The sequence below is a fragment of the Cupressus sempervirens genome, chromosome 7 (assembly GCF_028749045.1).
Source record: "Cupressus sempervirens isolate cs-2001-9-10 chromosome 7, ASM2874904v1, whole genome shotgun sequence".
NCBI classification, from domain to species: Eukaryota; Viridiplantae; Streptophyta; class Pinopsida; order Cupressales; family Cupressaceae; genus Cupressus; species Cupressus sempervirens.
In genome coordinates, this window is record NC_143124.1 from 892587794 (window position 1) to 892609631 (window position 21838).

At 36.2% G+C, this 21838-nt stretch overlaps 1 protein-coding gene across 1 annotated transcript in view; it reads left to right on the forward strand.

Moving 5' to 3' along the window:
* LOC149550369 (Tetratricopeptide repeat (TPR)-like superfamily protein) overlaps window positions 1–21838 on the forward strand; it is a 126282-nt gene that overhangs the window by 93123 nt on the left and 11321 nt on the right. Inside the window, exons 15-17 of the mRNA XM_089793396.1 lie at window positions 3674–3793; window positions 3869–4007; window positions 4311–4351. Coding sequence (XP_089649522.1) covers window positions 3674–3793; window positions 3869–4007; window positions 4311–4351 — 300 coding nt within the window. The remainder of the gene's footprint in view (window positions 1–3673; window positions 3794–3868; window positions 4008–4310; window positions 4352–21838) is intronic.

The window sequence follows — 21838 nt, forward strand, 5'->3', positions numbered from 1 at the left end:
GATAGTATAGTTCCAATGTTGAAGTCTTTGGCTGCAACAGGTTTAGGTAACACATTTTACACGTATGATGAATAAGAGAGTAGAAACTATGTCAAATCAGCTTCTATACCTTCATTCATTCATAGTTCAACAGGGGAGGGCAGCAAGGGGAAACATAGTTTCGCAGGGGATGGCAATATGGGGAAGCACAAGGTGGGAAGTCTAGTAACTCCATTGCTGATTTGTTTAGTGTACACATGAAGGATTGGTTAGATGATGCCATTGGTAGGTTCTTCTTTGCCAATGACATATTGTTGCATGTGGCTCAATCTCGTTATCATAAGGAGGTGATGTCCTTGGTGGTGAAGGAGTGGGGCCATCATTTCTACCACTTGGTGAGCACAAATTGAGGACCATGATCTTGGATAACTAGTGATAAGATCAGTGTTTTGATGGAGCTAATGAAGGCATGTTGGATAGAGTTTGGTTGTAGCATAGTTATGGATGGGTGGACAAACACTAGCCATTGTCTACTCATCAACATCATGGTTACATGCCCATAGTGCCCACAGTTTCTGAGGGCAGTTGATTCTTTAGGGCATCACAAAGATGTGGATTATTTAGCTTTATGTCCTTATAGAGGCTATTTAGGAGGTTTGCTCGCAAAATTGGTCCAAGTAGTGACAGATGCAAAGCATGTGTGCAGAGCTGCAGGGAAGCTTGTTGAGGCAACCTATTGACATATTGGGTGGACTCCATGTTGTGTGCATCCCATGAATAATGCACTCATGGAGAGGATTGACTGGATTAGAAGAGTGGTCAATCATGCAAGATGCAGTGTTCAAGAGCTTCACGAAGGAGTTCTTGAAACTAGTTGAGAAGAGATATGCATCGTATTACGTTCTCCTTGGAGAGAATGCTTGAGTTGCAAGAGCCACTGCAACTCATAGTTATGACGCATGAATGGAATTGGTGGGTTGAGGCCAAGATGGAGCAAGCAAAGAGGGATAATTTTACTAAGGGGTATCTTTATGACATTACGTTACTATGTTGAATGTTGAATGGTTATTGTTCATGATGAATTTTGCTTTGTTACAAGTTACTCAGATGTGACAAAGATGGATATCCAAACTATGACACAAAAATATTTTTAATTTTGTGGTGGAAATGTCATGGATTATAGAGGTCAAAGATAACCACATATGCCATTCAATTGCTATCTCAATTTTCTAGTTCCTCATCTTTAGAACCTTTTTAATAAATTATGTATTCGAGAAATGTTTTTAACTTTTAAAGTTTTAAGGGAACTTAAGTGTTTTCAACTTTTCTCACACTAGCCATTTGATTGCTATCTTAGGTTTCTAGTTCCTCATTTGCAAAGAGGATTTACTCTACTTATAGCTTTATCCACTTTGTTAAGAGGAATAGACTCATCTCTAAGAGAGCAGAGAAGCTAGTTGCTGTACACAATGCTTTGCATATTGTAGATCGCAAGACATACGTGTACAAGGAGAGCCCAACAACACGATGGGATGTATAGCTAGAGGATCCATCATAGATTGATGTGGAGGAGGTTGCTATAAAAATAGGTGTAGAGTTGGTTGGTGTTTGATGCAGGTGCATCCTTGGGTCGTTGGCGAACTTAATCACCTAAAAATATTTCCTTTTGGTTTATTTGCTCACTGTTCATTTGGATAGTTTTTTCGTTGTTTTAGCTTGTGATCAATCTAGTTGGCTTGCTCCCTTATGCAATCCTTTTATGGTGTCGTTTGGGCATCGTGGAGTTCTTATGTCTTGCTTTGCATCATGTTCTGATGTTTCTAGACGAAGCTATCTTATGATCTGTTACGTCCTATGATGGTTCTCCTATTCTAATGGCCAGGGTGATGAGTTGCAGTTTGCGATGAAGATTCACGACATTCGATGCGAATTGGTGCATTTTTCGATTTTGTTACACGTTTGGTTGACCCTCTTGTATGGTCAAACAATATGATGTATTCATTTTGGGTTCTTATGATTTGGGCCTTTGGAGTTCTTATGTCTTGCTTTACATCGTGTTTTGATGTTTCTAGACGAAGTTATCCTATGATCTATCAAGTCCTAAAATGGTTCTCCTGTTGTAATGGCCAGGTTGGTGAGTTGCGGTTTGCAATGAAGATTCATGACATTCGATGCAAATTGGTGCACTGCTCAATGTTGTTACACGTTTGGTCGACCCTCTTGTATGGTCAAACCATATGATGTATTCATTTGGGGTTCTTGTGATTTGGGCCTTGAGTTGTTTGTGATACATTTCCTTTGTTTTGGAAATTAATGATTAGATAAACCAACTTGTGGCTTACAATATTGTATATATGTAGGGTAGTGGGTCTTGGTTAGGCAGAAAGAAGAGTGATAAGTGTTAGATGATTAGGATTTTAGAATAGATTCAGAGAAGCAACATGGATAAGTAGTGTTTGTTTGTGGTTTCTTAATTTTGAGTAATGATCAGGTGCGGAAGAGGCAGTGGATGCATCTATCTTATTTTAGTGGTATATTGGCAATGATGACGTAATATTTGCATTAGCAGGCCAACTTGGTGATAATCCAATGATATTTCTTCCATTTTGTGTTACTCTTGTAAGTTTGTTTGGGCATTCCACTGGTTAAATCATGCTGCAAGGTCAGGCATTTCCTTTGGGGATTCTTTCCTTGACTGCATCAGTGTTCCTTTGGCAGAACTTGAGCATGAAGAGTCCAGTACTTCCAGTGATGAGGACTTTCTCTTGGGAGATGATTAGAGGTATCCCTTCGCTAAATTTTGACATGGTTTTGTACTTGTTTTGATACTGATCATGATTCAAATCATGCTACCCATTGTAATCATCTTTATGATATTTGATAGAACTAATATAAATCCTGTTTTCTGATAATTTGAATTTCTATTTGAATTTCTTTTTTTGGTTATTACTATTGGGTATGTCCATGTTACCTCTGTTGAATGTTGAACGTTGAATGGTTCTAGTTTGTGTTGCAATTTTGCTATGTTCAAGTGTTTCAATTGGTATGTTTTACTGTAACATCATTTAATAACTAGCATTTCAAGATCTATATGTGTAGTATACAACAGCCATCCCCCTTCTGCCCCCCTGCCATCCCAAGATTAAGGCCCTTTGTCCCCTTGTCCTGAAAACTCAACCCGACACCCCCCATTGCCAGGGTAACACTGCTTGTATCTGAAGCTTGTTTAGAAATGTCTGCATCTAATTTTGCATGTAATTTAATGCTTGTTTAGAAATTTTTATTTATTTTTACTGTGTTGTGTTTTTGAACTATGGCTTGTGATCTTATCACTTTTTAATCATCTTCACACTGATAGTTCCTTAACATGTTGATTTGCAAATTTCAGAGCATTAGTAGATTTGCTTTCTTTCGGGTTTTTCATCTTTAGTATATAAATTATATTTCATGAAAAACAACACTGCAATACGTTCCTAGTTGAAACTTGGTCCTTCTGTATACTATGCATGCATCGATTTGTTTTCATTTCGAGGGAATATTTTTGGCTTGGTCCTTTGAGAGAAGCTGTCCCATTGGATGTAGGTTCCATTCCTTGTATCCTTTGAGAGAAGCTGCCCGATTGCCTATTTTCATATTTATGCTTTTTGACTGTTTGGCTTTATACATTATTTACTGAATATGTGTATTTATGCAGGTCCTTGAGTTTGTGAAATTCCGAGAGCGAATGCAGAATTCATATAATTATTTGCTTGTACAAATAGAGCAAGTAATCTTACAGCTAAAAGAGAAAGCAGATAATTTTGACAAAGTAGAGGTTGGTCGGAGTTTTCTTAATTATATTTGTCTTGATTAACTATGTGGCCGTTTTCTGATTTTTAATTTGTTGCAGAATATCTTGATGATATTGAATTCGGGAATAGAAGTTCTTAAATGGTCTGCAGACAATCGCCTTGATTGTCTTTCTTTTAATGGAGACTGGAAAACACGTCCTTGGTGGTCTCCAGCTCCAGATGAATGTTATCTTTCAGGTTTATGTGATGATATGGTTCAGTTTAATGCTTTTCAAGCTGATTTTAGTGTAGCATTCCTCTATTTATTTTTTTGATTTTATGTTTAGTGAGGATTAACAACTCAAGTGAAGGAAATTGACATAAAGAATTATGATGCTAAATAGCATTTTCACAAAACATGAAAATTGAAGACTGATTTTCCTGTTGTGACATTTTAATTCATATACTATTGTTGAACTTTGAGAGCACGTACAGTGTTAACTATTATACGTTACATAGAAATAGTTGATCCTCTGAATGATTGCTTAATCTGTTGTACAGATCCTTTTAAAGGGGAAGCCATACATCAGAAAACAGATTTGGTAAGCTTTAGGCACCTTAGTTGCAATATTCTTTTTCATTCTGTCCAATCGTAGTTTTTTTAGAAACACAGTTTCTATTTCAGGGTTGCAATGCACTTTTTCATGAGTTTTATTGTTCATATTTTTAGGCTTGCAAATTTCTATCTTGAAAATATGTTTAAATCATTGTAAATTCATGTATTTTAGCCCTGTGATTACTCTTCAGTTGAGCATTAGGGTCGATGGGAATATCTCTTTCTTTAAAAGCTGGGAATTTGATGACTTGCTTCAAGAGGCATAAAAAACACACCCCTTGCAAACAAATATGTTTCTGAGTACAACATGCATAACAACATCTTTTTAAGTACAATTTGCCTCTTCAAGTTTGGGACCTGCACGTATTATCATATTGATTTTTTTATAGCAGAAATAGTACAATGCACACGATGGATAAAATAAAACTCAGAACACAACTGTTACCCTGGGAAAATCCTCCAAATTGAGGGGGAAAACACAGCCACACAATGAAATCACTTTTATTGAATAATAATAGTAGTCTGATTTTATAATCCTCAGAACAAACTGAATCTACAGAAACAGTGGAATATAAACACCTTATATACTAGCAAGCAATCAGAAATCTCGATAACATGCAATCTGCTGTGAACCAAAAATCTTAATTACATGCAATTCTCTTTTCTGCTAGAAGAATAAAACGAGCCTTCTACCATATCAAAAAATCCCATACAAAGAGGCATAAAGAGGACCATTATTTTCGAACCAACAAGAAGCTGAAAAGCCAACCCTTCTTCCAGGGATGACATGCCAATAAATGCAAACATACAAACCATTACAACAATGTTGCATGGGTATGCATACCCACACCCCTAGGACACGTATCCACTTACCCAAGTACTTGGTACACGCACCCACGTACCCGGTATTCAGTGGAGAGCATCATAGCTAAGGACCTTGATTAAGATTTCTGATTTTTGTGATGGATTTGTTTGCAAATCATCTTGTTTTTTATCAAGCTTAATTCAAAATGTAATCAGTTTGAGACTTTGATACAATACTGATTAACAGTAAACTTCATCACTGTTCAAGTCAGAAGTTCATCATTTGCAATATGTCATTTTTATATGACTTATGATCGTCTTGTTCATGTTTACAGTTTGCCTTCTCTATTATGCATCCAAACATTTAGCATATATTATTATTACAAACATATTGCAAATCTGAAACTGAAAACAATATATTACATTTGCAAACTTTATCACTGTTCTTATTTTGAAAAAAACGTTGTTATGATTCAATTTTTTTAGAGTTACTATAAATATTAAATTATATTAAGGAACACTTTGATGCACCCAAGTACTGCCGTCCCCTATTTTGAAAATTATCTGACCTGTACCCAAAGTATCCAAGTACCCCCATGCCCATGCAACATTGCATTTTGAAGACCTTATGTAAACCTCTCATGAGACGATGCTTGCTGCAGGATAAGAGAGATCTGAATGGCAGACTTGAAGAGCCGAGAATATATAAGTAATACTTGAATTAAGAACAGCAGCAGAATGCATCATGAAAAGAATACTATTACAGATATGAAAAATATTTCCTGAAGCTACATATCGCCAACACATTAATCACTATGAATATATGCTAGTACAGTAAATAATAATGCATAAATTCAAGGTTGCATGGGAACTCGTACCCACACCCCTAGTACACGTACCCACGTACCCAAGTACCGGGTACTCAATGGAGAGCATTTAGCTAAGGACCTTGATTAAGATTTCTGATTTTTTTTCTGATTTTTGTTTGTGTATCAAGCTTTCTGATTTTTTTTCTGATTTCTGATTTTTTTTCTGATTTTTGTTTGTTTATCAAGCTTAATTCAATACCTAATCGGTTTGAAGCTTTGATACACTATTGGTTAACAATAAACTTTATCACTTTTCAAGCCAGAAGTTTATCATTTGTGATGTGTCATTGTCATATGATTTATGATCTTCTTGTTCATGTTTAAAGTCTGCCTTCTCTGTTATGCATCTAAACATTTATCATATATTATTATTACGAACATATAGCAAATCTGAAACTGAAAACAATACATTACATTTGCGAACTTTATCACTGTTCTTGTTTTGAAAAACCATTGTCATGACTCATAATTTCAGATTTTCTTTAAATATAAAAGTAAAATTTAAAACAAAATTTGACATACCCAAGTACCCCTGTTCCCTATTTTGAAAAATAGCCGTAGACATACCGGTACGCTAAATACCCCAAGTAGCCCTGTTTCCGTTCAACCTTGTATAAAATCATTTAATTTCATAAACCCATCACGAATATCTAATTCCACATCAGTTTCATTTTGAGAGATGATTTTCCGATATTCAATTGTATTAGGAATTCATTAAGAATATCTTGGAAACTGCAGTTTCAAGGGCAATTGTCTATGTATTGTGAGCTCATGGGTGGATCCTAAATCCATCAAGCCTAGGGTTGTGCACTTGATAAGAGTTTCAATCCTAGGGGCACTCAATGCCTCATCACAAGCATGGTGGTTCCATCCATCTTGGGGTGGTGTACATGACATGACTTTCAAGCTCATGGGAATTCAAAGCCCCTTGGCTCATGAGTATGGCCAGATTATAAGATACCCAACATTTCTCAGATGACCTCAAAGGTTGTCCTTGCTAAATTCTATGGGCATTCACCGACTCTTGGCTCAGGAGTATGTCTCCAACCACCTTGGTGAGGTGTACTTGATGGGACCTCAAGCCGAGGGGCACTCAATGCCCTCAAACCTACAAGCGCAATATTCATCTTAGTTGGTGTGCTTAGTTCTTGTGAACTTGGAAGGCTGGCTATCCTTCCTATTTTCGAGACATTAATACAAACTCAAACTAGCTAAAGGAAATTCTGTGATAATAAGAGATAATAAATAACTCTTTAACTCTCTGAAGTCACTTGCTAGGAGAAATAAATAAATATAGGCTGGGGCCAAAGATAATTTATAAATTTTCTGGTCCAATATATATGACTCCTTTGGATAATATTTTATCATCTAAATTATTAAATTCTGCTGTAATTCGGTGTGACAGTGATATATATGTATATATATTCTGATTTTCTTTTATTTAGTTATTTTGTATATATTTATCTCATTTTTGTGGTTTCACTTCCTTCTTCCATGGAAATGTCTCACTATATATAGAGGAAAAAAGATTGTTATATATATATATATATTTATTTATTTATTTGTAATTTTTTTTTTCTGATTTTCTTTTATTTAGTTCTTTTGTATATATTTCTCTCATTTTTCTGGTTTCACTTCCTTCTTATATGGAAATGTCTCTCACTATATATAGAGGAAAAAAGACTGTTAACCCTACACTACTCATTTGTCTACCCTCTTTTCTCACCATTGACAACATGGGATGGGGTTTGTGGCAGCGCCCCAATTTTAATTTTGCAAAATTAAAAGATATTTTTTTGTTTTATGATTTTTAATGCAATGAAACACAATTTAATGAAGCAATTATGCAATGCAAGTACATAAGTAATTGCTCATAAATGAATACATCTAAATCTGAAAATGTTTTACAAAAATCAAATCTAAAGCTAAACGTTAGAAGTATGCAAGATGTAAGATTACTGGGTTCACCAAAATGTAATGTTTGGTGAAGTAGGTCTTTAATTGCATGGAATGTAATAAATGATATGATTCATTAATGATTGCAAATATGAGTCAATTAGGTGCATACCAATCAGATTTGGAAATGAAAATCAATTAGGTTCACCAAAATGTAATGTTGGGAAAGAGGGTTTGCAAGCTTATGTATGCAAACTAGGAAACTTGACCAATCTTGTTTTGATAACATTTAGAATACAAAGCTACCAAGAGATAAGTATGATTGACTTACACACTTATCTCTATAGAGTAAATGCAATATCATAATTATGCATATAAACTAGGAAACTTGGCCTATTCTTGTTTTGATTACATATAGACTACGAAGCCACTTATAGATAAGTATGATTGACTAGTACTTTTCTCAACGAAGTCAATTCGGTATCATACTTTTAGGGCTTCTATTCCATGAAACTTTAAAAAATGGAATGAATTGTATTAAAAATACACACAAATCATTAGAGTTTTACAAATGCTAAAAAAAGTGTCAACTGAAAAGAAAGTTGTCTAAATAAAGACAACGCCCAAAAATAGAACAAATTAAGACAATGAAAAATAAAGCCTAAATGTCCATTAACTAAGATTCTAGAATAACAACCGAATATAGTAAGAACGTACAATGCTAAAAAAATTATAACATCCTCCCTTAATGGCCATTCTATGAATTACCCTACAAAATATTGTACATGTATGGCGGTCATAAAATCTTCAATAGATTTTATTACTGTTGTGACCCTCCTGGGATATCCAAAATTGCAATGACCAAGAATAACCAAAAACAACATAGAGAAAAGTTGTCCCCTTCTTTGGAATGGTCTACAACAAGAGACAAGAGTCTGCCATTGATTCTGCCAGTAGCATAAGTATGCCACTAACTCTCCTAGAATTTGCAAAACCTCTGTTAAGAAATTATCACAAAATGTCCAACTTGAATGGGGGTAACATAACTGTCCTTCCCTATAGATAGAGACACACTAAAGAACAAATACCAGAATTGTGAAGAAAAATCAACTAACCGTCCAAACTATTGCAAATGAACATAATGCTCCAAAACCCTTTGCAAGATACCAAGATTTGAAATATACAAAGCATCATTTTTTTTTGGAAAAAATCGTAAAAACCTGAATATAGGAATTCATGACATAAAATCCCACACGAACTTTGCGAATTACAAAAACCAGATAAATTTTTTGAGGGAAAAATCGAGTAAAACCAAACATGATTTTTGAGGTGAAAATTCAATTAAAATCGGATATAGAATCCAGGACATGGATCGAAGAATACATACCTTCTTTCCTAAGCAAAAATGACAAAACACTCCAATTTTGTTTTTAAAGAATTTTTTTTGAAAACCCATCAGTTAATTTTTGAGGATAAAATTATTAAAACCCAATAGAAACTTTTGAGGGTTTAAAAATAAAAAACCTCCCATAAGGGAGTCACATCCAAACTGGCTCGCTCTTTGATACCATGAAAAAGTTTCAAATTTCAAACTAAAGGAAAAATTTGTCAGATATAACTCGTGAATTTTAGTTGATTTCTCACGAATTTTTGAGGATAAATTATTAAAACCCAATAGATACTTTTGAGGGATTTAAAAAAAAAACCTCCCATAAGGGAGTCACATCCAAACTGGCTTGCTCTTTGATACCATGAAAAAGTTTCAAATTTCAGACCAAAGGAAAAATTTGCCAGATATAACTCGTGAATTTTAGACTTTAGTTGATTTCTCACGCGATTCCTAGACACGGATTACAAAAATAGACTACCTTGAAAATTTGTTTATGATTACCATGGGAAGATATGGCTACCGACAAAATGGTAATCTGCAGATTTCTCACTGCTGCTATCATAACATTGGGATCTCTTAGTAGAAACTCATTTGAAGGGCTGGTCAGTGATGCAACTTGCATCACCACAACTTTTAAGCTGGTAGAACATCTAGCAAGTAGTTACACTTCTGAGAGATGTTATCAAAACATTATAGAGACCTACACTTACTCTGTTCGTTTCCATGAAAATCTGCTATCTGCTCCTAATTGTGAGGCTTCTCGAAATCATTGAGGGCATTAGGATATTTGTTTTCTCTCTTTGCGGTTGTGCATCAATGTGATGTTTATCTCGACATAATTGTATTCTAATTGGAGTTTTTTGCAGAAAAATCTGATTCTACGGTCCTCATTGGCACTTGCCTGTCAAGAGAATATGGAAATGGTGGAACACCTTCTTGTCCAATGTAGTTTTGTGCAGGCATGTTGGACCTTTTTCTATTGTAAATTGGGAGGGGGAGGATCTGGTTAAATCCAAGAAGTCTTTTGAGCTTGACCTTGTATCTGTTCTGATTCTACTTGGTTCAACATATGGCTTGAAGTCCCGACCCTTGTCATTTGCTATTTGTCAAGGACAAGGAGTTTTTAAGGGCAAGACCTTGACTGTTGTCCAAGTGCTGAAAAAATCTAAATAGAAATTTGTAATCATTAGAGCTCAAAGGTGTCAGTAGAAAGTGCAATATTTTCTTCTTGGGATGATGGTGTACAAGATGTTTGACCTCACCTTATTTAAACCCGAGGTGACATTGTTAAACTAAAATCAGATTGGAGCTCTGTGAAGTGGTTGCTCCTGCCCTTGTTTTGGTAAAGTTAAATTTTGACGGGGCTTCAAGTGTTGGGTTCATTGTACATAATTGCTTTGGTAACTTTGGTTGGGCAATTCTGATCAAACTCATTGATGGTGCTAACTACGAGCTCAAGTCTGTAGCTCGGTTGCTGAGATTGTGAAGAAGACTTGAATAATGACTATAGTGAGTACTGTTGAAACTTGAGCCCAGAAATCAATGAAGATAAATAGCAATAAGAAAGATCCAAAACTGAAACAGAAAACACCATAATTATCCTGGGAAAACCCTTCTAGAATGAAGGGAAAAACCCAGCCACACAACATTTTATTGATAATAAGAATTCATGTGTACAATGCCAATCACTAGATGCGATATATATAACTTAAGGAGAGACTCTTCACATCCTAATTGAAGGTCACTTCAATTTTCCATGACGGGACTCTTTATTTCAATTACAATTACAATTGTTCGAATTTCCATGCCTCAACACATGTTGGATGTCACATGTAATTACATTTAGTATTACAATTTAAACATAAGTATCCTTTTCAGCTGAAGGTGACCCTAACGATAATAACGCCCATATTTCCAAAGATAAAGATCTCTGTCACAGCTATAATCTTCAACAAGTACATTTCCCATTGTGATTTTGGGTTTTCCATTTAAATTTGGTTCAACTGTGTCTTGAATCATTGCTTTGAATTTTTTTTCTGACGGTTAATTGGATTAATTAAGATTTGTGACATAATTGTTATGTTTTTATTGTACTTATTCACCCTACCTCTGCAACGCCTAGTAGCATTCAACAATTGGTTTTAGAGCAAGGTTCCTCAAAGAGAAGCTTAACAACTTGAAGCAAATCTGAAATGGTTGGTGAACAGAGTACTAGAGTACATAAGTTTGATGAGATGAACTACACCTTTTGGAAGCAGAGATTGAAGTCTTATGTGACTCTTTGTCACATGGCATTCTTGATGCTATTAGAAACAACATGTTCTTTCAGAATCAGATAGAGTTACCAGTCAAGAGGAGATCAAGGGACGTGAACTATTGGAGCTCAAGACTGCAGGTTTTGTTGGATTCTAAGAATAGGCCAAATTTTATGATCAAGTTCAACAGTTATTCTTGGCCAACAAACAAAATGATTCTAATATGGTTGATGTTCCTTGCAATTTAGGCTCTTACAATGAGAATATGGTTGATTCTAATTTAGGCTCTTACAATGATTCTAGAATATGGTTGATGATTCTAATATGGTTGATTCTAATTTATGCTCTTACAATGATTCTCTGTAGCTTTTTGTAATCTCTATAAAACCCTAGTCCTTCCATCTTTTAATTTGCTTAAGTGACGTACCTTTTGTTGCTTGTTCCTTCCTTGTCAGCTAGCATCCTTTTACATCCTCTTTCTTCTTTATCCCTGTTACCTCCTATGCATATTGCCATATAAAAGTGCCTGGATTTGTCTAGTAGCATTTGTTTTCACAAAATGTTCCCAGATACTCAAGGTCAAAAATTTTGTCCACCAATGGGGGAGGTCCCACACCATTATAACTATCATCTACATACCTTCCTCCGTATTTATGGTACCATACTACTTCCTCCCCTTTTACTGTCGGTGATTGGGATGAATTAGAGATCACCTGCCATAATGCATTGGGTTCCTTCTTATAGGGTGCTTCTTCCCCTCCCTTATTGCATTTTTCTATCATCTCGTTTACATAACAATCTACTTCACAAATGAATAGATCAGTCGACTTCACTATTGCCTTCAGTGGTGGTCCCTGGTTGCACCATACTCTTGCAAGTCAATTACTTCCTCCAAGTTATCTTTGCTATATTTGGTTCTTTGTATTTGATCTCATCTTTCTCAAATCGATGGGAAGGGGTGTCATCTAATCTTGCTGTCCCCTCCTTATATTCTTTGAATTCTATTTGGTATGCGTCCTCCATCTTTGCTACTTCCAACATGTGGCAGCTGAGTTGGAATAGCTTGTAATCCTCCATCTATCAATGGAATAATCTATTAAAGGAACTCCTTTTGTCCTCCAAGTAGATACCAAGCCTTGGTACACGTTCCTCGTTTGGTTCAATCTTTCCTTCTTCACCGTACTCTCCCTATTCAGATTGTGATTCTGATATTGGTTCTTGGCTCACTATTGGGCTCCAGAAATCAATGACGTATCTTTTTCCCTCGCTTTCAATGGATAATGTGCTCTTCTTCCAGTTATGGTTTGCTTTTGTTGTGATCAACCATTCTTTGCCAAGTAGAGCATCATGCCCCTTCTTTTCTAGGGTGATGACCATGAAGTCTAAGAGAAATTGCTGTCTTCATATTGTTACCTTTTGCGCCATGAGTGTGCCATGTTGGTCTGCCCCTATTAGATGTAAGGTTGGTGGCTACAATGTTGGCTTACTCCGAGCCATCCTGGTCTCTTTTGACAATACATTTACTCTTGAGCTTTCATCCACAATGGTTTTGGTGAGTTTTTCATCCATGATCTCCATCTCCACTATGGCAGGGGTCCGTCCTATCCCAACCATGAATAGCGTGGGATTTGTGTTTGATGGTTCCTTTCTTTTTCCAACCTCTTCTTTGATGGCCTTGTCTCTTCTTGTGCTACCGTTCTTTACTTCCATCCCATAAATTGCTACCCTTAGTTGGGGTAATGTTTCTAGTAAGTTTGCCACCCTTACATGTACCATGGTGTGCAACATTTGTTTTATTATGTTGGCCTTCGATGATGATCGTACAAAAGTGTTTATTGTCTCTTGGTTTTGTCTTTGTTCCTCTTCCACTTCCATTTGCGTGTCCTTCATTCTTTCCTTTTCAATTTGGGGATCTAGGTATGAGGCCTTCTTTGGTTGGAGTCTAGTAATGACCATTACTTCCTCCTATGATTTCATGACCTCCAACATGTTTACTACTTTTCCTTTCGGGCTATCCATATCCCCATGGTTACTTGGCCCACACCATTGGCAAAACATACTTCCGCCACTTTGTTAACTTTGGCATTTTTGGGCAAAGTGCTCCCATTTGCTGCATCTTCTGCATTGCATCATTGGGAAACCTTTCTTATCATATTGAATATGGCTCTGTGGCATGTTATTATTGTTGTTATTGTTGCTTCCACGTCTATTATTTTGGTAGCTTCTTAGGGAGGCATTGTAAGTCGTGGTCCTTGGTGGTGTGGTGGGTGGGGTTGCTTTTTTCGTGGTTAGTAGTACTTGTGTACTACCTTGAGATTGTACTAGTATTTTTCCAATGAGTGTCCCATGACTTGATAGATGTCACAAAACAATTTTTTGAGGCAACTCACTCTTGTGTGCCCTTCATTCTATGCACCATAATTCTTTGGTCTCTTTTGCTTCTTTTTCCCCTTCATCTCCATCATCTGCATCATGTTCTTGCAAAAGGCTTGGATTGTTCGAGATTCCCCATCGTTGTCTTCGTCATTGCTGTCATCACTCACTTTCCTTTTGTTTTTTGATGTTTTTCTCCTGCTTTCAATATCTATTGCTTGATTGCATGCATCCTTGTATGTAGAGTGAGGTACAACTTCATTTTTCTCATAATGGAGGGGGTTAAACCTTTTATAAACCATCTTTTTCAATTCATCTATTGGTTTATTTTCCAGCTTATCTATTAGCTCTTTCATCCTTCGATGGTATACTTGAACATTCTCAACCTTGCCTCAACGTCTGTTATATATCTCTGGCACTACTTTATTATCATCCCAGACAACCTGAATTTTGCCTTGAAGGCTCTCCTTAGGTTGCTCCATGTTGCCTTCTAGGTAGTTGGGAGATCGGTGTATGAGTCAATGACTACACCTCGTAGGGTGGTCGAAAAAATCCTTACCTAGTAATCGTTGTCTTCTTGTCTTGTTTCCTCCCAAATGATCACACATGTTTTACAATGCCATGTTGGGTCCTCCAACCCTTCGCTAGTAAAATTGGGCAGTTTATGTTTATTTGCGGTGTTTGCCATTTTTCTTCCCTAGCCTTCTGCATTCTCTTCCATACCCTCGTGGTACTTCTCTTGTGCCATTAGGTTGTGAGACTTCCCTTCTTCCACCTTCGGTTACACTTGGGTGGTACTAGTACTCCCATCTTCCCAAGGTCTTTGGCTTTGTTTGTCCTATTGGTACTTCGTTGGATATGGCCAACCCCTTTATCTGATGTACCATACTTTCAAATAAGTCGGTATCTTCTCCTTCCAAACTTCTTTCTTCATCACCGGTTTTGTAATGCACAAAGTTCTTTGTTTCCCCAACTATTTGTGTCCTCGTTTCGCGTTGTAACAATTATTGATCTTGCTTCAATGGTGCTACCCGGTGGTGGTCCTTCGTTTTGGTACTCATAGGATTTGTGGTGATTGTGATCTCCTTGAGCAAGGTTTCGCAACCTTCGCTGCCTTTTTGTCTGTTGTTGTACCCGTGAGGATTGTCTTACTTTGGTCTCACTTTCCTCTAGGTCCATCTCATTTTGGCAACTCCTATCCTTGTGCGATAGAAGGGGCATTAGTTTTTTGGTTTACCAGGTGTGCGATGTTTGTTTTTGTCTCTAGGTTCCTCCTTTCACCGATTCCTTTCGTAAAATTGTTGCAGTATTTGCTTCCTTCATTGTCCCTTCTAGGTAGCCTATCTTCTTCTTCTTCTACCATCTTGTGTGTCAGTAACATTGGAAGGCTCCCTACAAGATCGTACACTGCTTCGTTCACCATGAGTTTGACTCATACTGTATCGGTGGGGAGAGCCCTCTACTCCACCTCCTATCGTACGTAGTGGTCTACCACCATGTCCCACGCCTGAACGAGGGCTTGTGTCAATTGATCCTCCCGAGTCACTTCTTCCTCCTCTCCTCGATGTCACTATTTGTTATCACTACTTGCTGGTCAAGAGCTCAACTCATTATGCTTCCATCTTTTAACCTGTTTTTTTCGACGTCAAGGTTCATATGTGGCAACAACGCCAAAAATGTTATATGCCAAATGTGGAAGTGTTACTCACTAGAGATGAAAGTGTTTATGTGCCAGATATGGAAGTGGTCATATGCCAAATATGGAAGTAGTGTTAACACAAAAACTATGTACTAGTGCAACTACACTACTAGAGGAATAATGGAAATAACAATATCATAGAGAATACACAATAATTGTAAAACATTACTTTATTGAATATATCACCGGATTACATTACCAACCGTACCAATATTCCCAATATTACCACACTTCCCTAGTCCCCAACAATCTCTACATACAACACTAGAGTTGGGTTAAGGAAACCAACTGTTGTGACTCTTCGGTACATCTATTTTCATAACAAAACTATTTTATTCACTAATGTCTTTATCACTAGCCTCTAAGGTTATAATCTTTGGTAGTAATTATAACACATTCTCCAAAGCATAGTGTTCTTGGCATGAAGGGTTGTTTTCCTTATGTACCTAAATACATAAAACTAGAAGCAACCAATTGCCTGATAATTTCTATATATGCAATTCTGTTGGGTACTATTATGGGAAGGAGGAAGGGAATATCTTCAATCACATAAATTCTTATCTTTGTATAATCTTTGAAGGCATAGTAGTCTCCTCAATTGTGATCCACTATCTGTGGTTCATCGCAATCCTTTGGTCTAAGAAGCCTTTTGATATCTGAGGTGTGTTTGCGATCACATGCATGGTTTAGGAGTCCATACACTAGTTTGACGAAATTTCCGTCAAAATAGAAATATGGAGACCATGGTTATTTACTGTTCCCTCATGGATGTTTACATCTGCACTGGTTTTCTGAATCCAAGTTTGTCATATTACTTAACCTTAAGTCATCTGTCCACAAATCCATTTCCTAACCGACATAGAGGAACATGTGCAAGAGCACAGAATAGTGTTTGAAGTAGGTACTGCTGGAATTATTTTTTTATAATCTCCAAACCACGATTGATTGGTTCTATCAAATATACAACATAATTAAAAGGGCAAGCATCCCGTGTCTGAATGTCTGCAGCCAATACTATTGATGCAATGGTGGATTAGCCTTTATGCCTAAGCCATGGGAAATTGAGTAGTAGGTTTATCTAATGTACTCCTTGATCAAGTCTACATCAAATGGTGGTTTACCATTGATGTCAAATATCATTAGTTTCTTGTCTTCTTTAGGCCTATGAGCAAGTAACCTCTAGCTCTTGTATATGTCCTCTAATCTGTGATATTCAATGACCAGGTCACTTAGGATCATTGGCTTATCATAGGAAATGTCTAGGGCAAAAACTCTGGAAATGTAATCTCTGGTTATTAGCAATAACATTTATCCCTTGTTATTAGTTACTGTTTTTGTTTTTGGATTATAATTCTTGGCATTTGCCACTATTAAGTTTACATTTACGAAGACATTTGGAACCATCAATTTACCAAAATTGTACATCCATGGGTTGAATATTGGCTTTGTATTATCTCCATTTTGAAACAACCAAAATTTGAACTTTTGTCACCTCCTCCCCTTGTTATTTGGTCAAAATTTGAACTTCAAATACACCTGCAATCAAAAGTTGTGATAAAATATCTCAAAGAGGGAGAAAGAAGTGAATCAAAATTAAATAAATTCATTTCATTAAAAGGTTGTGCAATTTGAAATCACAACTCATAACTAGTTGTGATTTTGAAAAGTCAAACGTAATGAGGCGAGTTATAAAATCAAAATTCAAAATTCATTATGGGGAAAGTAAATGTGGAAGGTTGTGGGTGGTAAAAAGTGAATACACTGACAAGTTTTGAATGGTACGAAAGTTATAGTTGTTTTGAAATTTAAATCCAAAATTCATAACCGAGTTGTGAGTTTCGAAAACCAAATGCAGAAACAAGTTATGATTGGTAAATAGTAAGTGGGGAGAAAATAAATTATGCTTTGTGAAATCAATGCTCATAACTTGAAACCAGGTTAGGAATTTTGGAAAGTGAAAGGAGAATGCAAGAAGTAAGTTGTGAGAGGCATGTAAGTTATGCATTGTGAAATCCAAATTCACAACTCATAACTAGGTTGTGAGTTTTGAAATTTAAAATCATAAAGTAGTTATATTAACTACTTAAAAGCCTAATCTTGAGAAGATTTTAATCTCTTCAACTTTTGCCTGTATCCTCTATCTTCATGGGGAGAAATGCAATTTGGTGGAGTGCATGTTAGCAAGGTTTGCAGTAGGCAATTTTGTTGTAAAAGTTTTAGTTTGAAAAAGAGAATATATATCCAGTAAACTACAGTGCCATTGGTGAATATGCATGCAATAGTTTCTGTGTATTATACACTTGTTGAGACTTCCAAGTAAATGCAATTCACAGCTGTAATGCCCCCTGTCGGGACATTGGTTGATTTATCTTATATTTTTTGATTAGGGTTTGGATTGTAATGTCCCTTGATAGGATTAGTTATTCATCTTATTTGATTTAAGTTATCTGTGCAAATTATTATCATTCATACCTACCTTATTACCACTTAAACTGAATGAAGGAGTAGGTGTTATCCAAGTTGCCCAAACACCAACTTTGCAATGGATATCTAAGTATATAGGTCCAATTTTGTACCCATCAAGGCTTACAAAAAGCTGATCCCTACCCTATCTTGGGACAAAGATTTATGGCTTGGATTTATACAAGTGCCTCCTTGGTAACATCCCAACTTCCCTTGTTAAGTCAAATAGTATATAAGAGAAAATATGGTCTCAATGTATATATAATATTAATTGTAAATATTAAACATTTAAATGTAATTATTTATATATAAATATAGTCATTACTTATTAATCATGGTTTTAGGCTGCAACATGCGCCTGGTATAGTATTGAATGAATTCCATTGTATAATCTTTTAAAAAAAAAATTGGTAAACAGCCAAGGCCTTGATAATTTTATTAATAAAAAATTAATTACAATAGCGTACCATCATTCAAACAGGCATTGGTAGGAAAGAACGGGGAAAGAAAACCTCCAGTCTAGCTCAAGACCATGGTTTTTTATTATTACATCATAAAAGGTGCATACCCCATTCAGATTATCATCATTCCTATTTTTACAATAAAAGGATCTTATTTTATATGAGTACGTATGATCAGATAACTCCTAGTTATAGCAAAGACCTTTTGTAGAAGCATTCCATCCACTTGTCTTTGCCTTCTTCCATAGCTAACAGATACATTCATCCCTGCCTAGCTATCTTGCCAATCAAACTGGTTAATAATAGTACTGCAATAGTCTTAAAAACATAAAAGCTATCTTGAACTGAATAAATTGTTACTCAAACCTTTATAGCTAGCATTACACTTACCGATTCATCAATATAGCTGTAGTCCCTCCTTTACTAACTAAAAACTTATCAATAAAATTGTTAGAATTTAATCCCTGTCAGAACATTATATTTATAGTAGTATTTGGGAAAACATTGTCCTGATTCTTGCCTGATATACTAATTAGTATTGTAATACTTAAGATCTGATTACAGTTCTTAAAGCAGCTACTGAATCCCATCTGTCTCAAGAGAAACTTTTATTAGTAATCGATCTATCTTAACATCTCAGCTAACCTTTCAGGCAAAAACAGGAGGGTTACCAAAGGTCAGAAAAAAGCTCAAAAACACCTCCTCTGTCCATCATTCCATTCTTGAATCATCAAAGCAGGAAACAAAATGAAATTGATATCCAAACCCTAAAGTCTTACAGATTTGGATTTCAAAAGTAGTATGCCCTGCTGAATACAATTAATATTCCTCTCTATAAGCTAGATAGCTGATAGAGGTCTCTAATCTGTTAAAAGAAAAAAAATAGGGTGCCTTTCTGTAATTGCGAGACAGAGCTCCATCCTATAAACAATTCTTAAGTAAATAAAGATACTGATGACCATAACAAGATAATTGATACCAACAAAAGAGGGAAATAGTCATGCTAAGATTAGAATTTATTTATAACGATCATATATTTACATACTTCATGAATAAAGAGCAGCTGGATTATCCTTTTCCTTACAGCATACTAGTGTTAACCTTTAAACCATTACCACTAACGCAAAACCCTAGAGTAGATTGACCGTGACCTATCTATTATAGAAAGGTAGTAGATACATGGACAATTAAGCTATAGACTATTGAAATCAAAATACATTCAAAATACATCGCCATTCTCTGTGAGAAATGAAGAACCAAAATCTGCCATTGAAAAAGAGGGGACCAGATTGTGAAGTTGAACCAGAAGACCACACCACATTTTACTTTTTCCAAAAGACCATGATTACTTCCGAAATATCATTCGGATTTTTTGAACGAAAATGGGGGGGGGAATTCAAATGAGGACCTATCCCTGCTGTACTTCTCAATGTTGGGGGTACAAAAATCCAGCAGGTCAAGGTTCCCGAAACTCACTCTCGGATGAATTTTAGGCTTTGAATAGACCAAGATAATCACTTAGTCAACCGATATTAGTGCGCATCAAAATCTTCCTCCAATGTAGTAGAAAATGAAAGCAAGACTCCATCTTTGGCCAAACCAAATTGAATGCTACCGAATCCCTAATAATTAAGGTCGGCCTCTTGGGGATATTGTCCACTACCAAACTTCCTGGCGGATGATTCATGTACATCTCAGGAAGAGGCACTTTGAGATTTTCATCCAGACTCATAATGACTTCAATAATACCATGACACTAGATGGAATCGAATAAATTCAGGCAAAGCCTTACCGTGGCCCATTTGGAGATCTCGGCTTTGGCCATACATCCAATAAAAGTGCCAATTATGTCGTTGTTAGTCCTCCAAGTGTACTCATAGTCAAAGAATCCTTCTCCAATTGCTCTGCTAATTGCAATGTGGGTTATCCCATCGACTCGTCTGAGGATACGATTCCATCTTTCTGGTTTTATATTCCCCTGGAAGGCCATGGTGCGGACCTTAGTCATATGGAAAACAAAGATGTTCGTTTCCATCTCTAAGAGGACTAGACTGAAATACAAAATCAAAATGCTTTGAAAAGAAGAAATAAAATGATACTACGAACACTTTAGAAATTTCACGAGTGTCCCGCACTCACTGCGAGACTTGACATCATTATGTGATAATGAGACAAACACTCTAAACAAAAAGACTCTACATTCATTAGTGGAGTGACAAAACCTAAAAACCTCTACATACTCATAATAATCTATAGCTCTATAACTGATAGACATATTTAGAGACACCCCTTGATTTAATTTAAATACCACTATATCTTTATTGTTTTATAAAGGGACTAATCCATAATTACCTATCTGCTCTAATACCCGAGAAATGTTTAAAACATTGGCAGATTAAATAATAATATATTAACCCTTTTTGACTCATCCTATCTGTGATAAATCAATTCTAGCTATCCTTGTTAGATTTTAAAAAGCCAAGTGCATCTAAACAATAGGTGAGACATACTAAAAATAAAGATTAGGACCTAGAATCCAGAGACCATCTTTGAATAGCAAGAGATTAACCCCATCAGCCCCTTTGTTAGCCAAAAGGTATGCCTTCTCGTGACCTTCTCGGAAGATATGACAAATCCTAGTTTCGTCAAATCCATCCAATAAGTTGATAACTTCTTCTAGCTTTGAGTTAAGAACCCAGTTTGGAGTAGCTCTTTTCCTTATTGCATTCAATACAATCTAAGAATCACCTTCAACTACAATTTTTGGTAATCCTAGGGATTGACAGAGTTTCAGACCTTCTTCCAGAGCTTTGGGCTCTGCCAGGTTATTCGATGTAGGACTAATAGACTTGGCTATTTTAGTGATCCAATGGCCTGTGTGATCATTGATGATACATCTGACTCCTGCAATCCCTGGGTTACCTCGAGCAACTTTGTCAAAATTAAGCTTAACCCATTCCTTTGGGGGGGGAGGATCCATTTACATCTTTCTTTAGCCTCTTTGCTTTTTTTCACATACACCTGAGGAGGATTGATCAAGTTAGGCTAGACCTTAATTTGGCTATCTCAAATAGAGAAGGAACCTTCTATTATTCTCGATTTTCTGAGGCGAGCATTAGCTATTTCAACAATGCCAGCCTCTATTTTATGGACTAACTCTCCTGATTTCAACTCTGTGCCACAAAAGGTTCTTCTATTCCTTTCTTTCCAAATCTTCCACACAAGAATGGAGGGGCAAATATTCCAAAGTTTACAGTAGATGC